General features: G+C 37.2%; 2 protein-coding genes across 2 annotated transcripts in view; one reads left to right on the top strand and one right to left on the bottom strand.

The window, feature by feature from the left end:
- Positions 1,385–6,775, top strand: LOC18602270 (target of Myb protein 1). Its single transcript, XM_018119407.1, has 9 exons — positions 1,385–1,780; positions 2,417–2,495; positions 2,585–2,683; positions 3,480–3,593; positions 3,738–3,901; positions 4,009–4,090; positions 4,175–4,260; positions 4,628–4,906; positions 5,292–6,775. The coding sequence occupies exons 1-9, from the start codon at positions 1,650–1,652 to the stop codon at positions 6,571–6,573; spliced, it is 2,316 nt and encodes a 771-aa protein (XP_017974896.1). The 5' UTR covers positions 1,385–1,649; the 3' UTR covers positions 6,574–6,775.
- The window catches only part of LOC18602269 (regulatory-associated protein of TOR 1), an 18,724-nt gene continuing 5,012 nt past the window's right edge, over positions 6,944–20,655 (bottom strand). The window contains exons 2-23 of the mRNA XM_007033538.2: positions 17,831–17,933; positions 16,772–16,854; positions 16,529–16,687; positions 16,320–16,436; positions 16,045–16,202; positions 14,552–14,706; positions 14,311–14,455; positions 14,155–14,233; positions 13,888–13,989; positions 13,388–13,471; positions 13,184–13,294; positions 12,419–12,772; positions 12,132–12,321; positions 11,047–11,631; positions 10,572–10,895; positions 10,346–10,475; positions 9,597–9,721; positions 9,370–9,515; positions 9,168–9,269; positions 8,367–8,452; positions 7,912–7,996; positions 6,944–7,778 (exon numbers count right to left, since the gene is read on the bottom strand). Coding sequence (XP_007033600.1) covers positions 7,440–7,778; positions 7,912–7,996; positions 8,367–8,452; positions 9,168–9,269; positions 9,370–9,515; positions 9,597–9,721; positions 10,346–10,475; positions 10,572–10,895; positions 11,047–11,631; positions 12,132–12,321; positions 12,419–12,772; positions 13,184–13,294; positions 13,388–13,471; positions 13,888–13,989; positions 14,155–14,233; positions 14,311–14,455; positions 14,552–14,706; positions 16,045–16,202; positions 16,320–16,436; positions 16,529–16,687; positions 16,772–16,854; positions 17,831–17,933 — 3,762 coding nt within the window. The 3' untranslated portion in view covers positions 6,944–7,439. The remainder of the gene's footprint in view (positions 7,779–7,911; positions 7,997–8,366; positions 8,453–9,167; positions 9,270–9,369; positions 9,516–9,596; positions 9,722–10,345; positions 10,476–10,571; positions 10,896–11,046; positions 11,632–12,131; positions 12,322–12,418; positions 12,773–13,183; positions 13,295–13,387; positions 13,472–13,887; positions 13,990–14,154; positions 14,234–14,310; positions 14,456–14,551; positions 14,707–16,044; positions 16,203–16,319; positions 16,437–16,528; positions 16,688–16,771; positions 16,855–17,830; positions 17,934–20,655) is intronic.

Below are 20,655 nucleotides of genomic sequence, written 5' to 3'. Positions count from 1 at the left end.
ATGAGGATCGACCACTGCAAATTAATTAATTCCTGGAGCAATATTTGATATAAAACAATTAATGTTGCTTGAGTCAAAGATTTACGCTTCCAACGATTATAAAATCAAAGATCACAATCATTCTCCATTAAAATTAACGAATCTAGAGTGTTATTATGTATTATCTTTCTTATTATGATTGTTGCTGTTGTTATCATTTAAATTGAGAAGAAAAAGTTTGGTTGGCTCCACCTTGTTTAAGGAGGTGATCATCGTCATCATGCATTCTTCATTTTCGTTTACCCAATTTTCATCTAGTAGTACAATTTTAAGGAAGTGGGATTAATATAAAAAATTATGGTATTTGTTACCAACAAGGAGGCAGTCAAGGTGCATCAGTGCTTGAGGCTTGAACGTATGGAAAATTGCAGTTGAGTTCAGTTTGATTTTTCATTTTATAATCTAAAACCCAAATCAAATACATATACTTATTGCCACTACTAAGTATGTTACAATCTTGGGTTCAACCGAACTGAACATTAATGTGTGATTCCTTTTTTAGTTTGTCACAATTTTAACAGTCCATGCATATACAAAAATATTAATTTCATAAAAATTAATATGACATTGAAAAATGAAGAAATGTATGTATATATATATATATATATATATATATTAAGAATTATTTGGAAGAAAGAAGCGATATTTGATGATTAGACACGAGGGTGACATAATTGCATGACAGAGAACAAATGGTTGAAGATATGGATTGCAATAAATGTGGGAATTGGAATTTCTGCCTAAGCGACCCACAAAAAATCAAAGCCAAGGCATATTTCATCTCTCTTCTTTCTTCTACTAACTACTTGTCACTTGCTCTTTCCCTTGTTACAATCATTGGCATTATCCGTAAATTTCTAGGAAAACCTTGTCCCATAGCACTTTACATAAATAAAACCAGACAAAGCCGGCCCCCATTTTGACAATTCTTCTAATAATTAAATTAAAATGCTTGTTACTGTAGGCTCGGTGGTCTTTGCCTTTTTATAATAGTGATAATAATACAACTAAATTCCACAATGACTTTTTTTAATTAAAACAAATATAAAAAAGTATTATATTTATCCTTTATTGCCAAAAGTTGATAGAAAAGTGGGGAAAAGGAGTTTCCCAGGAAACTCACTCTCCCTTCGCAACATTACTGCAAACACTCGCTCCTCCTAATCTGCTAAATGGTTCACCAGATAAGATTACGCCAGCGTAGCGCGTTCCCTTCTCCACAGCATTAGAGCGCGTGAGTCAGCGCACTCACGCACAAGAGGCGTCCCCAAGCTGGTCTAGAACAAGGGAAAGAAAGTAGGAAAAAGAATAATAATATTATTAAAAGCAACGAATTCTCCGCTGCAATTTACAAATTACAATTTCAGAAATTTCTTGCTTAAAAGCCTTTTAAAGGACAGCAGAGAAACCAGAGAAAGAATTTCCCCCTTTTTTTAATTTTTCTCTTCGGCTTTCAGTTTTTCTCCTTTTTTTTTTCTAGGCATCCAAACAGACGGTAAGGCGGTGTTGTTTTCCAGGGGAATTTGAGGTCGTTGTTTCGGTGGAATTTTCTCGGGAAACAAGCGGAAACCTTTTTGTTTTTGTTAAGGGAAGAGAAGAGACGGGGAAAGATGATGATGATGTCTTCGGCTTCATCGTCAGCAGCAACAGTAGCAGTAGACAAGGCGACGAGCGATCTTCTAATCGGTCCTGATTGGACTATGAACATCGATATTTGCGATTCTGTTAATTCTAATCATTGGTATAAAAAAAGTTTTATTTTTTTTCTTAATTTTTCTGTTAATTTCTGTGAAGGGGTTGACTTTTGAGTTTTTTCAGTTTCGTTTCTTGATTTCTACGTGCATGCTTTTATGTTGATATTTAATTTTTATGTTTTAGAGGCTGTTCTTTAATTTTTTTCTCATCTCTTCTTTTTGTCTTTGGATTATGTATTAATTCGGTAGGATTATGGGTGTTGATTTTCTTTTTCTTCAGTGGAGTTAATTGATTTTTCTTTATTTATTTATGTTTTTTTTTGGGTTTTATGGAAAGAATTATGATTCTTGTAAAAGGATTGAATTAGATGATGCTGATTGAAGAGAAAGGTGATATAATTTTCCCAAGCATCACTGTAAAGTATTCATGGGGAAAAGACTAAATGATGATAGACATAAAAATAAGAAACTTTCTGAGCAAAAAACATTTAACAGATAAAAAGCAATACTATTTGATTTCGTTTTGGTTTCTCTTCACTGTCTCTGTTAAAGTCATGGCTCTTTGCGATTTTATTATTTGTTTTATTACCTTTTTGGGTTTTTGATTTTTTCCCGTGGAAGGGAATTAATATAAACTTTGCTAGTTTACTGATATGTGGACTATGGATGGTTCAATTTCTCAGGCAAGCAAAGGATGTTGTAAAGGCTGTGAAGAAAAGGTTGCAGCACAAGAGTTCTAAAGTGCAATTACTTGCTTTGACGGTAACTTTCATTGAAGATCATTTTTCAAATTCCATTTTTTGTTGTCACATGTGTTTGTGGATTAACCCTGTGTGATCTCCCCTTTGTAGCTTTTGGAGACAATGGTGAAGAACTGTGGTGACTATGTCCATTTTCAGATTGCTGAGAGGAATATATTGGGTGAGATGGTCAAAATTGTGAAAAAGAAGGTAATTCTTTGATTTTACCAATTCAACTGTTTTAAGAATTGTTGCTTACATTCTTCTGGTAAAACTGTTAACTCTTACTCTCTTGTCTTTTCTAAAAGGATTTTGTTCTCCTGTAGACTTATCTTAATTCAATGGTTTTTAGAATGCATAGAACTAGCTCAGAGCCATTAGGTTTCAAGGTGTCATTGTCATATATGGAGCAAAAGTCTACAATAAAAGCAAGAAGGGTTGAAATGTAGTTGTGGGATGAAGATTTTTGTCCATATGGTAAGATGTTGGAGGACAGGTAAATGATGTAGCTAAGTCCTCTGAAAGAAGACAATTTTGTTTTTGTATTGAAGGCATTCTTGATTCCTTTTAACTGATGGCTGAAACTAGTGTTCTTGAACCTATGTTCTGCACACTGACAGCCATATTTGTATTTCAAATTTAAGTTTGGTTCATGTCATCTTGGAGGACAGGGATTTTTCTGGATGGATGGCATGACTGGTGCAAAATCCAAAAGTGATGGGTGTTGGAAATTATTGAACCGGTCACTAATGTTGTATGGTAGTGGTTGTCTGGGTATTTTGCTTTTGAGGAGAGTTATATTACCAAGTCATAGGTTTGCAGAAATGCAGTTTCTTTTACCCATGTTTAGTCTTTTGATGCATGGATGTAGCATCTCACTTCCATTAATTTTGATCTTGCTGGTATTTGACCATTTTGTTTAGTATCATTGTTTGTTGAACTTTGTGTAATCTGAATTCTTCTCAATCTGTCAGTTTTAATGAGCCTGACTGACTGAATTCTGCAGGCAGATATGGTAGTGAGGGACAAAATCTTGGTTTTGTTGGACTCTTGGCAGGAGGCATTTGGTGGTCCTGGTGGTAAACATCCTCACTACTACTGGGCATATGATGAGCTAAGGGTAAGCATGGCACCTTAAGTAGTTAGATGTCATATTGGACTGGCATCATGGACATGATCCAGGATTTCACTTCTAAGATCAATTGCTCTCATTGTTGTTGACTACACTAGTGAATCTAAAATGATATGACTGTACAAATGGCAGCGTTCTGGAGTAGAATTTCCCAAGCGTTCATTGGATGCAGCTCCTATCTTTACACCACCTGCTACCCATCCAACCGTGAGACACAATCATCCTGGTTATGGAATGCCAAGCAATTCTTCTAGAAGGCTTGATGAAACAATGGCTACCGAAATTGAAAGTTTAAGGTGTAAATTCACTTCACTTTATATGTTGTTTAGAAAGTTTCTTTGTTCTTCTATTGCTGTTTTCTCCCCTCCTTTCTTTTGGCTGAAATTTTCCTTGATTATCTTAGTTTATCTAGCTTGGACTCTATGAGGGATGTTATGGAGCTCTTAAGTGACATGCTGCAAGCTGTTAACCCCGATGACCGTGCGGTATCAACAACAATAATAAAACTGTTTCTTTTGCTTTAGCTTGGTTGTAAAATCCATAACTGTACTTTTTGTTTGTATTGGCAGGCAGTAAAAGATGAAGTGATAGTTGATCTTGTCAACAGATGTCGTTCCAACCAGAAAAAGCTGATGCAGATGCTAACAACTACTGGGTTAGTTGTCTCCAAATATCTCTTATTTTAAAAACCTTAATGATTTTCTGTACATAGCGTTCTCTATTTTCTTTGTTAACTCAATTGTGTATCAGATTGGTCTGCCTGATTGTTGGCCCCAATAGTTGGGAAGTCTAGGACTAATGCTGGAATGACCTGGGAAATTAAAATCTAGGATTTGGAAAGTCTTTTTATTTTATCCTATTATCATCATTAGGGTCCTGTTCTTTTCTATGGCATCCACCTTGATGCTTGTGTTTCTTTGTTCGCACGTGAATTGTGTGTTGATTTTAGAAATTTAGAAGTTCTTTGTTTTGCACAAGGCTTATGTGCAGATATCAAAAGTTCTTTCTTGGCTATGTGGCAGGGATGAGGAACTTTTAGCGCGAGGTCTTGAACTAAATGACAGTCTGCAAAGCTTGCTTGCCAAACATGATGCCATAGCCTCAGGTTCCCCCTTGCCAATTCAAGTTACTAATGTAAGCTCCAAGCCAGCTGAAGCAAGTACCTCCAACAAATCAAATGAAGTGAAGGACTCAAGCCTAACACCTAATATCAGTCCATCTGCACCCATTGCTACTGTGACAAGAAGCCAGATTGATGAAGAGGAAGAAGAGGAAGATGATTTTGCACAGCTAGCTAGAAGGTTTCTATGCTAACTTTTAATTTGTCTTATATTTCTTGTTGCAATCTTTGAAATGACTATTTTTTTGTTGGTGTATGCTGCTTGCAGTCAGGGAAAATCTACCCAGACAGAATCAGAGCATTAATAATTTGTTATGATCGTTTATTTGTTCTTTTTTTTTATTAAAAAAAAAAAAGGAATAGAAGCAGCACTTGCTTATAAGTTATTGTATAGACGTACTAGTCAAATCTTTTCAGTAGAACCCATCCCAAGCCTTGATAACTATTCTCGTCCTTTACAGAAGGCCAAGAGCACGCTGACCTGTTCTTTTGTCTCTGATGAAACATCATAGTTTAAATATGTTCAGTTTAGCTTAGTTCTTGACAACATTTCGTTCTGAGTGCAGGCATTCTAGAGCACAGTCCACATCTTCTCAGAGCACATCTGCTGGAACAAGTGAAGGTATTGTGCCAATCAACAATACTGCTCCGACAACTTCATATGTGCCAGCTGCCTCAACCTCGACTCCATGCAATGCATTAGCTTTGCCAGATCCACCTGCACCAGTTAGGACTACAAAAGAACAGGACTTGATTGATCTTCTAAGCATCACCTTGTCAACAACATCAGCTTCCTCTCCCCATACCCCTCCTACACCATCTGCATCTTACCAAAATATGCATCAGGCACCTGTTCCTCCTAGTACCCAGGGATATCCTTATGCTTCCCAAACCTATCCTGGAAGTCAGAGACAGCTGCCATATAATAGTTATGTTGTTCCTTGGGCCCAGCCTCAGCCTCATCCACAGAAACCATCCCAGCCTCAAGTCCAGCCACAATATCTTTCCCAACAACAGGTACACCCACAATCTCAACATCAAATTGACCAACAATCCCAATCCCAAAGCCAGTTCCACACAGATTCCCAAACTCAAATCCAGTCAAATTCACTGTCTCAGGCCCAACCTCATTTCCAAACACAATCCCAATCTTTACCCCGGCCACAGTCCCATCCATTGCAGTTACAGGCAGCATCGCAAATTCAACTCCAGCCACAATCACAATCTCAACCTCAGCGCCAAGCACAACAGCAAACTCAACCTCGCCTCCAAGCACAGTCCCAAACACAAACTCAGTCATTCTTACAACCTCAACACCAGCCACAATCACAATCTCAACCTCAGCGCCAAGCACAACAGCAAACTCAACCTCGCCTCCAAGCACAGTCCCAAACACAAACTCAGTCATTCTTACAACCTCAACACCAGCCACATTTTCAACCTCAATACCCGCAATACTCATCTGGGTACCCCCCTCCACCATGGGCTGCTATTCCAGGTTATTTCAACAGCCAAAATCACCTTTCCTCTGCAAATAACATGTTTTCTACTCCCCAAATGAACATTGCCACATCAAATCCCGTGATAGGTAATAGGCCCTTGCAGCATGTTAATTCATTCCCTGCAAGAGGAAGCAATGGAGCACCAATGAATGGGGATTCTTGGGCGAGTACAGGTTATAAGAACCCCACTCCCGTAGCAGGACAGAAGCCCTTTATTCCATCATACAGGTTGTTTGAAGATTTGAATGTGCTTGGAAATACAGATGGGAGGCTTAAGATGACAAGCAGTACATCCCCTAGCTTGTCAGGTACTTCTAGCCAAAGTATGGTTGGTGGAAGGAAGTGAGGCAGTAAAGCATTATGCGAAGGGTATGTCCATGTGAAAATGGTGTAAATCCGTATCCAACGTGGAATTGTCTTTTTAGATTTGATTGTTATTCATTATTGTCACATTATAATTTTTCGTTGTGGTGCATGATATGTTTATAGCCGCTGCCACTTCCATCTTCAGAATCGACGTCTATACTAAACCCCATTGGGTACTTAAACCTTCCATTTAACAATGAACCCAGCAGCATCTACGAGGTGATTCCTGTTGTACACGTTGGTTGATTTACAAATTTATCAGCTAAATAAATGTTAGATCTAGACGTATATAAAATTATTGTTCGGTGGGATTGTAAATGTAATACTAAGTTACTAATAACGAAGCAACAGAGTCAGGTTGAAGCCGAACGCTTAGGATGCCTTCGCCCATGACTAATCTGAAATTATGATGATGACAAGTAGGTTGCGTTTACAAATCAAGTCAAGGGATGGAACAATGAACACACAGAAAAAGGATGAAATAATAATGGGAAAACTATTTACATGCTTTTACCTATATAACAAATTATTTGCCAAAGCCCCCCCTTCCCCCATAAATATATGCAGGATAGGATTTCTTTCTAACATGTAAGACCATCTACACCGGAGGCTAATGAATATATCTCTATATGTAGCATACAATCAGCTGATTGTGCCCCCCCCCCCCCCACCTGAATTTCCAGGAACACCCCACAGTGAATTTTCGTGAATGTGGCAGCGGCAGCGGCAGCAGCAGCATCCAAACTCAAACATTGCACCCCATTGACCTTGATCTCCGTATCCACGACACCATTCGTCCTCGGTGTACTGCCTCCCAAATTCTTGAAATTGGGAAAGAATAAACATTCATCTTGGCTGAGAGTTGTCATCAGCATAGATAGAGACACAGGCATCAGTAGCCCCAGCAGCAAGCCGTACTTGGTACGGATGGAAGGTTAGGCAGCTTACAGAACCAATCTTCTGGGCCATGAAGGTATGTTGGTATCGAATGGTGCCTAGTTGTTCGCCTTGCAGACTGAAGACTTTGATTAGCTGTTTTGCTGAGCCACTGGCAATTACTGGGGCATGTCTATGAACAGCTAAAGCAGTAAGTGAGCCCCTGAAAGCATCGATTGTAAGGTAAGCATCTCTCAGACTTCTAATATCAAGGAACTGAATATCCCCAGCCTGGGCTGCACTGACAATCTGAAAACAGGACATGAAAAGTCCATCAACTTTCTCTATTTCCACAATCAAAAGCTGAATGAAATGTCCAATGAGGAACAATGATGATGTCAACATTTGAACATATCTCTTTTAAGACTTATAAGCTGCTTACCTTTCCTTGATCAAGTCCAGGTTGAAAGCCAATACCCACAACTCTTTGTACTTGCTGAGTATGTGGCCTAGTTGCACAAACCATCCTAAAACATTAAAATAACAAATTTGGGTCAGACAAAAAATGCAGATTAAAACATGAGAGCTGTTCCTTCTGAATTCATAAAAAAAAAAAAAAAAAAAAGCCTGATGGAAATTAATAAAATATAAGTAAATAAACATTAATAATCCATTCAATAAACTAATTGGACAATACTTCACTTCCAATAGTTGACAAAATTCATTAAGGGAAAGAATATCAGCTTTTAACCGGTAAAGGGCACAGGAATAAATTTTAACTATGGGGAAGCTCACATCATTCAATGCTCAAAATGATAGGTAAAATTATTCCTCATTCCAGAAGAAATATTTCATTATCTTCTCAAAGAAAATGATATTTCATTATAGAGTGCATACATGTCAGGTGTCCGGATGTCATAGAGTCTGACAGAACCATCCACAAAACCAGCTGCAAATTGACCACCGTGTACTTGAGAAGAAGCCTGTAAATGTAGGGGGGGTGGGGGGAAATCAATGAGGATAATAGGCAACATTAAACAAACTGCCAAAATAAAGTAAGGAACAATGACAAACTATTAATGTTCAATAGAAGTCAGATGATAAGATAAAATTAAAGAGGTAGATCTTCAATGAAAATGAAAGACAGAAGTCACAAGCCACTTTAACTCAACTCACAGCTCTGCTGCATTCTCATGGAAAATTTTAGGTGATGGGACATTTCACCAAGAATGGGATACAATTTCCCGTTGCTTGTTAAAAACCATGTCAGAGACAAACCAATAAAAAAGTAGAACAAAAGCTATCTTCATTTACCCATCAAACCCAAGAAACAACTTAAATCAGATGCAAAAGCAAGGTTCTAGCAATCTAACATAGAACTGAATGAAAATGTTTACCTCCTTTAAAAACAACAAGAGAATTCCTCTGCTAACCTTTGACTCGATTAACTCAATATTCAGGAAGGCATCCTTAACTAATGAAAGCAACACATTTTAAAGCACAGTACATTTTCCAGCATGCTTCTTATTTGCCAACTCAATAGTGATATGCAGTAATTTTTCAAAACATATAGCTTGTAAAAGATTACTACTTTGATTAGGTACCTGTTGCCACTGGCATTTACGCAAACATGCTTAATCCGATCGCTTAAACATAAATTAAATTTAAATGCAAAGGAGCTTGAGGAGCTAAACTCACCAGTGCTGAGATGCTGCAATCTGAGGATGATGATATCGAATTAACAAGCTGCTCCTTGTCCAGGTCCCAAAGCATGATGGATGATATCTCTCCAGAGGCATACTAATTGTGTCATCAGAGCAATGGCAAAATACTATATTAGGCATCAAATAGTAAGCAAGAAAAACACTCTTAGAGATTACATTCTAGAATAAATACATACGAGATATCCGGACTGCTGCTGCCAGTCCACGACAGCACTCAAACTCCGCACACCAGGTTTGTGACCTTGGATTGAAGAAAATGCAGTAACAAGTTTCTGTTTGCCACTCACTGTATAATCTTTCCAAACCCGGATATTTCCATCACCTGCATGAGATAAACCCTAAATTAATTTTACAAAACAAGACCACCACAAAATATTAAAAAAAAGGTGGAAAAAAAAATTACATGAAGCAACAAGCAACAAGCTCTCATCAAGCTCATTCAAAAGACACAGTTTAGAAATTCCCTTCTCTGGAAAATCATGATTATCAAAACCATTGAGGAGGGCAGCTCCCTCATAATTCCATATCCTGTAAAGAAAAACCAAAAAATTAATATGCCAGCAAAAACTTTACAAAAATCAAATGAAAATGTCGTCAAAACCAAAATCCTAATGAACAGTGACAAAACTCATCTAACCCGTTTTGGAAGCATTGTCCACTATTCAGTAACAAAACAAAAACCACTTGTATGAAGAAATTTACATTTTTAACGTTTCATGAAGAAAAGAATTCTAATATTTCAATATATTTGGAAGTCAGCATCAGATCTTCTAAGAAACAAAAATATCAGTTTTCTTAACTTAAGAAATTATATATGACGCACAGAGTGTGAATGTGAATCACAACTTGCCACCTCGTATATTAATAAGATTCAACTTGATGCATTTCTGGTGCGTAACTTATACACTGTCAATGACTAACCTCATCATCTAATTAAAAAAATTTTTAAATCCTACAAATAAATGTTAGTTTTAATGAGATGACATAACCTGTCATCAAATATAGACAGTGCATCAAATATAAATCTTATTAATATATACTTTTTATTAAAGAACTAGATACAATTCACTGGGAATTAATAAAATTTTACACTAAAAGTGCATCCCAAAATATCTCAAAAATGGAACTGGTGCTAACACAGAAATCACATACCTGATCCGTTCATTCTCATCTGCTGCAATCACAATAGGAGAATAAGGGTGCAGCAAGGCTGTTCTTGTGCCTGTCTCAAATCTTGTATCCCAGCTAGCAATTTGATTATTATTATTAAGTTTGCTAACAGCTAGCAAAGAAAATGAGAAACCTATTAGTTCCAAAGGAAAAACTGGCATGAGAATAGTATAAAAAGAACAACAAACAAATAAATTAAAAGGCATACAGGAGTGCTGGCATTTAGCAATATGCTCCAGTGCAAATCTCTCTCGCTCTTCTCTTCTGGCCAATAGTTCTTCACTATCATCTGATGGAGTAAGAAGGGGCTTTGAAAAGTGACCACAACTAAAATTGTAGATAGTTGATTGCGGAAGTAAACTGCGCTCTGAAGTCCCAGAACCAGAACCTAAAAGTGCGTGAGGTAATCCCGAGTCTGGAGAATTCATCAGATGAGGCCTGAACTCTAGAGAGCAAACTCTACGCATTCCTGCCAAGTAATTTTGTCGAGGAGGGCTAACAGGAGGAGTTCTAAATGTTAACGGCAGATGACCTGTCAACATCATCTCCAAATTAAATCTCATAACTTTAATGTCTAAATAGAATAAAAGATAGCATCATGGCATGAGATATCAAGGAAAAGAAAAGGTCATAATAATCAGGATGATCATTATGAGGAACTAACAGAGAACAAAAATATTTACCTCCATTCATGTCGAACCACGAAGACGAACGAACTAGTCCAGCAAAATTTGGAGTTGGTGAGGAAGTTGTGGGTTCACCAGGCCGGCCAGTGCTACCAGCAGACTTCACAGATTTTGTTACTTGTTCAATCCCAATAATTGAAAGAACCCGCCGACCTAGATTTGCTATGCGTGGAGATGGGTCTTTAGCTAAAGAACACATAGCCAGTACACACTGTGAGTACATTGCATTATCCAAAGGTTTTGGCCTTGAATGATGAACTACCCCATTACTGACACCATCATTCAATATTCCAGAATCAGAATGTTGTGATGAATCATCAGATAACGGAGATCCATGCATGATTCCAGCAGTAGCAAGAGGACTGCTGGTGGAAACCCTTCCATCCCGAACTACGGCTGTGTTGTCATTTCCAACTCGAATTAAAGGACCTATTTGGGATGAAACTATATTTCCACTTCCTGTTCCATTTATATTAGCCAGTGAAGGCAATGAATTCAACAGGGAATTAGACTGAGGTTTCCAATATGCAGCAGCAATTGACTTGAGGTGCTGCTTATGTCCGAAGGCAAAGCGTGCTAGAGCTGCCAAGACAAAAACAAGGCATCAACATTGATCCACCAATATTATTCACAAACATAGTAAATCTGCAGAACACCCACTGACAACCCCCGATCAGAAGAGAAAGCAGTTCAAAGACAGAATCATGTTTGCACAAAACATGCAAATATTAGGTTCCAGTGACAGAGAGGCTGATAGACAATTCGTATAACAAAGAGTATACTAGGATCATAATACAAGTGGCTCTAACGTTTTGCATCATACCATAGCACAGAAATGTTATACAGAAGCAAGTATCTTAAAAAATCTCAGAAGCTCACGATGATCCAGAATTTGGAATATAATAAATTACAGGTAATAGTCCAGCATTTACAACTGCTATAAAAAATTTTCAAGATGTTTTGAACTGCAAAGATTCTGTAAGATTCATTCAACTATGTCACAATAATGTTCAAAAACTGCAGAGAACACCAAAAGCAATTATCCTAATGCATGAAATATGAATGAGATAACTACCACATACCTACAGCAACTTCTGCCCGGACAAGAGGGCTTCCATCAGAAACAACATTCAAAAGACTTCTTATAATAATAATCTCAGCTCTACTCTTGTCATCATCATCACATTCTTCATCCCCTCCAACACCATCTCTAAATGAGTCAAACCCAACATCAAGCAAGGTAGCCAACGCAAAAACTGAAGAAGCCCTAACCTGAAGTAAAACAGCCTCTACAATTACAAAATCTGTAAAATGCAAAATAGAAACTACTAATTTATCAGAGAGATATATAGTTAGTGAGAAGATATACCTCTGGCTGAGGCTCAGAAAGTAGACGAGCACATATTGTAGGCGCATCTGCCTGCAGACCTATTATTTGAGCCTCGGGAAAATCCTCCCATAGCTTTCCAAGACACAGGCATAGCCACTGAAGGAATAAGGGTTCAGTTTGTGCATCACTTTGCATGGAACCATGAAGGTGCTTTAAGCACACAAGTATTAACCCTGCTTCAATACAGGCTTCCTGGCCCCGTCTATGCCCATCCACAATGACAGCCAGAACAAATGCAGCCATTGCACGCTGTTCAGGATATGCTTCCACACTATTAAGAAACCTAATGAAATAAGCATGACCGCCATCCTTTACCAGATCAACCTGACATGACTGCAATCCAAAATGATAGAATTTCAAAATTACCATAGTATAAGGTGATAAGAATATGCTAACATATACTGCTGCAAAAGGCATCAAATAGAATAATGGAAGCAGATTCAGTTCTCAAGTGTTGACAAATAAAAACAGCAGACTATCAAAACAGACTAATTTTGGCACCTACAAGAAGTGAAGACCCAGAATTTTCACCACTACAACACCAATTCTGAACACAGACAAACTATATAGAAGCTTCCACCATATACAATAGAGCACTTAATGACTACTTAAAATGTTAAGTTCAAAGGCAGACAGGCACACGCTGAGTACAAGTAAATAAGTTAGACTGTATGCATAAGTAGCTATATTAGCATAAGCAAACAAATATGCATCCCCAAAATAATGAAGCATTTGTGAACACACCTTATCAAGGGCTAAAATCTTTGTCCATATAAACACAAGGATTTGACGCAGTTCTGGTGTGGTTGTTTGCAACAGCTTCAGAACATATGGAAATATTCCAACAGAAAGGGCCTAAAAAAATGAAACCACTCTGTCAGTAAATATCAGCATATAATGAAACACAATAAAAAGCTCATATCAAAGAATACACCCATCTATAACTACCAGATCTACAGCCCAGGGTCCCATATCAAGGAATCTTCCAAGAAGGACCAGTGCACGGAATCGATGGCATTGACTAAGCAAAACCTGAAACATGAATGATAAGCTGGTCAGTCATTAGATTAAAAATTTTATATAATTAAAGCCATAGTAACTATAAACCATTCGCACATGTCACTGTCAGTGGCCCTGCATAACAGACTGCCTATCAATTATGCTTCAAAATAGACTACTCTTTAAACAGACGCATCAGCTCAAATTCCGAGTAAATGGGATTTCAATCTAAAAATCAATTTATTAGCGAACATGCCAATGGGTGTAGATTCTGAAGGAGCATTTCTCCACCTTACCATTAAAAATTAACCTATAAAACAGAGGACTCAATAGAAAAAAACAAAAACATTATTTAGCCTATATCTCATTAAATTTAAAATCACCATAAATAGGAAGGGCAACCAAACAATGGCCCCCACAGCTACAAGGACCAGGAAATAGTTCAGCACCTGAAGAACGATAGGCAATTGCTCTGGTGGCTTTTTATGCTCAGATCCATGGTCAAGCCATACCTCAAAAGCTGTCAGCTGTTCAGTAAAAAATGGACTCGGCTGACACAAAATAAACGCACACTCAGAAAGAATAAGGGTACACAAGGAACTGAAAGTAAGCACCTTTACCTCCTATCTAGTAATTCTTGTCTAGCTCCAGTAAACATTATGAAAATTCAGGGTAATAAATTAACACCCAGCAAAAGACTTCGAAAAAAAACACACCTGGAACTCTGCATTTGGATCCTCAACCAATGATGGAAGCTGAGAAAGGCAAATTTCAGCAGCCATGTCCCATGCATCCCTGGAGTGCACAGAAGAAAAAATTTAAAGAAGAACTGAGAAACAAGTTGTAAAGTTAGTGAAGATCCCCTGTAGTACCACATATGATGTTGATGGGTTGGTGGCAACACTGGGTGAGAAATTGGAGAACAATTTGCAGAGCGCATAATCCTCTCAGCAAGTAAAAAATTTCTGAACAAACTGGCAACTAGTAAATCTTGCCTAAACAGTCTCTGAAAAAGGTCTGCATCACAGAAATAAGAGTTGATTAAATAGATCAGAAGACAAGAACCACTTATAAAAGAAAGAACACAGCTGAGCAATACACTCAAAGACCTACCATGAGGGAGAACATTCCAGGCAATTGTGTCTGTCACTGCAGTGAAAATCCAATTCAACTCCCCTAAAAGTGTTTTACGGTCATTTTGGCGACCAGGAATTTTATCTATAAGCGAAGAGTCAAGAGACTCATGAAGCAATGAGCGTGTGCAAAACCTGGAAGATAACCATCAGAAGATTAGTAAGCGCATCTTACACATGGTAACCAAATACATTAAAATTAGAAAAATCTGCAAATAATTAAAATAATGCAATAAGGCAATGTTATAAGATATCCAGAAACAGCAAAAAGTAAATAGAGAAACATAGTAAAAACTAATTCAAAATGCAAATACCAAGAAGATCTTTAGCCTAGCAAATAGGCATATATTATTTGAGTATAAAATGTACCACTTAGTGCTAATCTTATCACATAAAACCTATTAAAAGACAGATCAACCTGACAGAAACACCTTATGAATCTTAGAGTATACCCTAGGTCATGCTCACAGCAACTAATAATTACCAAAAGAGCAACTCCTGGAAACTGAATGTGAATTGTTTCTGGGCACCAAAGTGCAAGGAGAGAATCACTCCTCAAATAGATAGGTACTTTCATGTTCTCTACATAGGTGAAAAAACTACTTTGACCTCAATATCATACAAGGAGTTATCAAGATCAAAGACATAAAACAATTTACAGCTAGTAGCCACTAAAACGACAGTGCATCTGAACATTTTACACAAAGCATCTCATACAATTTCAAATCTTCATAAATACAATCTTTTTTTTAAAAGATCAGTGAGATAGCTCAGTTATTGCTGGATATATATAAGGTTCTTTACAACTCAAAATACCATGAGAAGCAAAACAAAGCAGCTTTCCTTACCATTGATTTAACTAAACTACCCAACAAAGTTTAATCCTCCAAAACGACCCCTAATCCTAACCCATTACATAGGAAAATGAAGAACCCAGAGATTCAAACACCGGTGGATCCAAATCCCCCAGCGCCTCTTGCAGTAGAATCCAGATCATCAACTTCTAAAACATCGGGTGTCATGATCTTCTCAATAATCAACTGTGCAATTCTGTCACCCACTTTCACTTCAAAATCAACATCCGAATGATTGAACAAAATAACCCCAAGAGGGCCCCCATAATCAGCATCGATTACTCCCGCACCCACATCAATGGAGTGCTTCCAAGCCAAACCAGACCTTGGTACAACACGACCATAGGTGCCAGTATAAATACAATCTTAAAGTGACAGTAACAATTCATGGAATTCTAGATTCCAGCAGGAAAGAAAAAGAAATGAAGTATTACAGTTTACTCCATAAAACATTAAAAAGACAAAAGCAATGTAAGAATCAAGCCAAAAAAACAAAGAGAGGAACAATATTTACAAGCCTGAAAGATGCATTTTCATGAGTTATCAACAGCATGAATACCCAAAAGGCCAACATATCCCAAAAGAAAATAAAGACTAAAAGTAGAACAGGAAGTTTTACCATCTCAATGCCATTTTGATAGGTGTAGTAAGACAAGCAGTAAACACATCAGCAGGAAATTCAGCACTCTGAGGAAGAGTCTCATGTGCTTCACATGCAGCAAGAAGAATGCAGTCTCGTGCAGACCCAGGGTAGTTAGAAGTGCCACAATCAAGAAGCTATCAACCAAATTATATTCAAAAGTCATCTCAAGCTAGACAAAAAGATCAATTTGAATATTGTAGAAACCAAAATATATACAACTGACAAATTGAGGATAGAACACAAGCAAATACCTCAATGAAGGAATTAACAATGTTTCCAGCAGCAGAGCAATCAAAAACATATATAGAAGGTGTCCTTAACCATGAATCAAGGTCATTGATAGGTAAGGGAATATACTGTGTATAACTCTGCACAGGACAATGATTAGGCTGAGCAAGGACACAATTAGGCAAATAGCGCAAACAAAAAGCAACAAGAATTGTTTATAACCAAAGAACACCTTATTGAACAGCCAGATTTCACCATTTGCAGTTGGTTTCGGAACACCATGTCCGTTATAATGAAATAGAACACGCTCAGACTTGGCATATCTTCGACAAGTATTACAAAGTTTCTTCACTTCATCCACTGTAGGATCAAGTTCAACCTTACAGCGAGCCTGGTCACATCTCAACAAAGAGCATTAGAGTATAAACTTGATAGAGTAACCTGGATGAAACATAATTTGGGGCCGTGCTCACACCTTGGGCTGCCACCTCTCATATTGATCTCTCAAGCTTTTCCCAATAGTTTCAAGTGCTTTTTGTGGTGCCATAGAAAAGGGATCTGCCAATGATTAAAGAAAAAAAGTGTGGGACAACCTAACTTTCCCAATAAAAACATCAAATCAATAAAAACATTTTTATTTTCATTTTACATCATTTGGTCACAAGGGGGAGATGGATGATGGAAAAGAAAATATGATGAAAAACTTATTTTGTGTAATTGCAATACTAGGATTCCAATTTCATGTTCCTCCTTCCTTCTTGGCAACCAAATAAAGCATGGGTAGTACAGGAGTTATACAGAAATAATAAACAGATAAGCATTCTTGAGACTGAACGCTAAACACCATTTTCATGAAGCGATAACCCTACTAAGAGCAATAACTTAAAACTATTTGTAGCTTTGGCCTTTATAACATTCGAATTTCAGTTTCTTGACCCCCAAACTCAATAGTTCTTATTTCAACTTTCCATCCAATTTTCAGTTGCTTGTTTGCCACTACTACTTCAAACACCACACCCCCAATTCATTAAATACATGCTTAAACAAAGGTACTCCCACTGCCTAAAATTTATTTCCCTATTTTTAAAGCTAAAAGATTTGTAAATTATGTCAAAAGAGTTCAAACTATTTATAGTTTCACAATATTCCAGTTTCCACCCTACATAAATGGATGTACTGCTTTTGTCCTCAGTTGATAAAAGGTTATAACAGAGAAGAGCTTAGTTGGATGTATGAGGGTAATTAGTCTTGGATAGAAATTATAACAATTCTTTTCAGATATCTCAACACAAAATTAAGGATTATTATGACGGAGCAGAAAGAGCAACATCCAAGAGCATAATCATAGCCAATATTAACAATTCATTACGCTCAATGAAAGCCGCTAGCATTTAGTTCCTTTGGATGATATAATAATAAAAACCTTATAAAAGATTTCCTGAATCCAAACAATATCATTAGCATCAAAGTGTTAACAACCATTAAACAGCAAACCCACAAAAACAAGAGGAGAGAATTAACTCCGAAAACATACCTATCCAACACTCCATTCTTGCACAAGGAGATATCTTTATTACATCGGGTGGATCAACACTAATATTTAAACATAAAACTAGAGCTACACATCCTGTCTTCATCTGCATATAAAGTTGAGAGTCAAGCAAATATGGTGAAGCCTCCCATATCATGACAAAATTGAAGGGAAAATAACTCTTAATGGATGATTTATAAATATTTATCAAGAACAAGAAACAGTCCATGGTCCATACTAGTATTATCTAAGAATCAAATTCAGTCACATGAAAAGAAAATTGCTTAATGTGTATTAAGTAAACCAGAGTACAGAAGTTGCTTAAGATAAAAAGGAAAATCTATTAAAGGATGCTATAGGAGAGAAGAATGTCGACAAATTTGACATAGTAGAACGTAGTTTCTCATTATTACTATTCTTCCTTGTTCACATGCTTAGGCTTTAGAAATTTCTTCAAGAAGACTAAGAATCTTTGATGCAGGCGCATATGAAAATTTATATTGAGATGTACGTTTATAGGTTTAGAATCTTTTTTTTATTTATTTAGTTTGAAATTTTTTTTCCTATCTTTTTTAGAATTTTAGTACTTTAAGTTTTTATTTATGATTAGGATTACTATTTGATTAGGATTTATCTTAACTATTATAAATAAGTATCTTAGGTAGAAGATTATCATTATCATCTTTTGTTATTTTGAATATTTATTCAAGAGGTTTCTTTGAAAACCCAATTATCTTTTTATTATTCCAACACAATCAACCATATTCTAACCCTAATTGTTGAGTACTAATTGCCCTAAACCTTTCGGCCACATCAAGTGGTATCAGAGCAAACGATCTTACTATCCTATAAGGATTTGAGCTAGAATACTATGGTTGGTCGAGGTAGAGGTCGAGGTAGAGGCAATCAGCCCCAACAAGCTGAGTTGGCAGAGATGCGGAGAATGATTGATGACTTGACCCGGGCTGTGCAAGCCTTGCAGCGTCAGGAACCAGTGGAAGCCCGAATAGAGAATCTAAAAGGTGACCACAACCCCCCTTGAGATTCAAGATCTATAGGATGATGATGAATTTGAGAACGAGAACCCCTTTCATGAAGATGGACCCGCAAATCAAGCGGCAAGAGTTGGATTGGAAGGCCGGTTATTACATGCTCTTGATTTAAACAGTGGAGGAATCAAGATCGAAGTAATTGATTTTTCATGGGTAGTTTCATGTGGAGGATTATTTGGATTGGGAAGTTAGTTTGGAAAATTACTTTGAATGGAAACCCATGGCTGAAAATCGAAAAGTGTTATTTGTAAAGTTGAAATTAAAGGTACTGCACTTCAATGGTGGAAGAGAGTTGAAGAGCAACGTGCACGACAAGGTAAGCTTAAAATCAGCACTTGGGAGCACATGAAAAGCAAATTACGAAAGTAATTTTTACCTGCTGATTATACTATGGAATTGTATGAAAAGTTTCATTGTTTGAAGCAAAATAACATGACCGTTGAGGAGTATACATCGGAATTCAATAACTTATCAATTCGGGTTGGGTTAGCTGAGAGTAACGAAAAAATTACTTCTCGTTATCTTGCTGGTTTAAATCATTCTATTAGAGACGAGTTGGGAGTAGTTCGTTTATACAACATTGAAGATGCTCGTCAATATGCTTTATCAGCAGAAAAACAAGTTTTACGCTATGGTGCTTGAAAGCCTTTATATGGCACCCATTGGCAAAATAATTCTGAAGCAAGACGAGGTTATCCAACATCCCAACAAAATTATCAAGGGGCTGCCACAATCAATAAAACTAATAGAGGTGCAACTAATGTTGAAAAGAATGATAAAGGCAAGAGTATAATGCCTTATGGAGGACAAAACAGTTCTGGTTCTTCTACAAATAAAGGAGGCAGCAATTCCCATATTCCATGTTCTATTTGTGGGGAAAAGGGGCACACTTCTTTTGGTTGCCCACAACGAAGGGTAAACTTAGCAGAATTAGGGGAAGAGTTAGAGCCTGTTTATGATGAGTATGAGGAGGAGGTAGAGGAAATCGATGTTTATCCTGCACAAGGTGAGTCATTAGTGGTACGAAGAGTAATGACAACAACAGTAAATGAGGAAGCAGAAGATTGGAAGAGGCGAAGTATTTTTCGCACACGAGTTGTTTGTGAAGGTAAAGTGTGTGATCTTGTCATTGATGGAGGAAGCATGGAAAATATTATTTCAAAAGAGGCAGTGAACAAATTAAAGCTTCCTACAAGCAAACATCCTCATCCTTACAAGATTTGGTGGTTAAAGAAATGACGTGAGGGACTGGTAACTACTTAATGTTTGGTGAAATTTACTATGGGAGATAACTTGGATGATGAGGCCCTATGTTATGTTGTGCCAATGGATGTTGGTCATATTCTTGTGGGTAGACCTTGGTTGTATGATCACGATATGGTTCATAAGACGAAGCCAAATACCTATTCTTTCTATAAGAATAACAAGAGGTACACTTTATATCCTCTTAAAGAAGAGACTAAGAAATCAACAACTTCAAGCCCCACAAGTAGCAAAATTGTTGGGTATCTATCTGTTGAAAATTTTGAAGCTGAAGGTGGTGAGATGGGTATTATGTATGCTTTGGTAAGTAAGCATTTAAAAAGTGATCAGATGAGTAAATCTCCTCAATATCCAACAGAAATTCAGCAGTTATTGAAGGAGTTTGGAGAATTGTTCAATAAGAATTTGCCGAAAAGTCTACCACCTTTACGAAGCATCCAACATGCAATTGATTTGGTACCAGGAGCAGCATTACCAAATCTGCCAGCATATAGAATGCCACCTATGCAGCGA

The sequence above is a fragment of the Theobroma cacao genome, chromosome 4 (assembly GCF_000208745.1).
Source record: "Theobroma cacao cultivar B97-61/B2 chromosome 4, Criollo_cocoa_genome_V2, whole genome shotgun sequence".
NCBI classification, from domain to species: Eukaryota; Viridiplantae; Streptophyta; class Magnoliopsida; order Malvales; family Malvaceae; genus Theobroma; species Theobroma cacao.
This window is presented reverse-complemented; position numbering and strand designations above follow the sequence as displayed.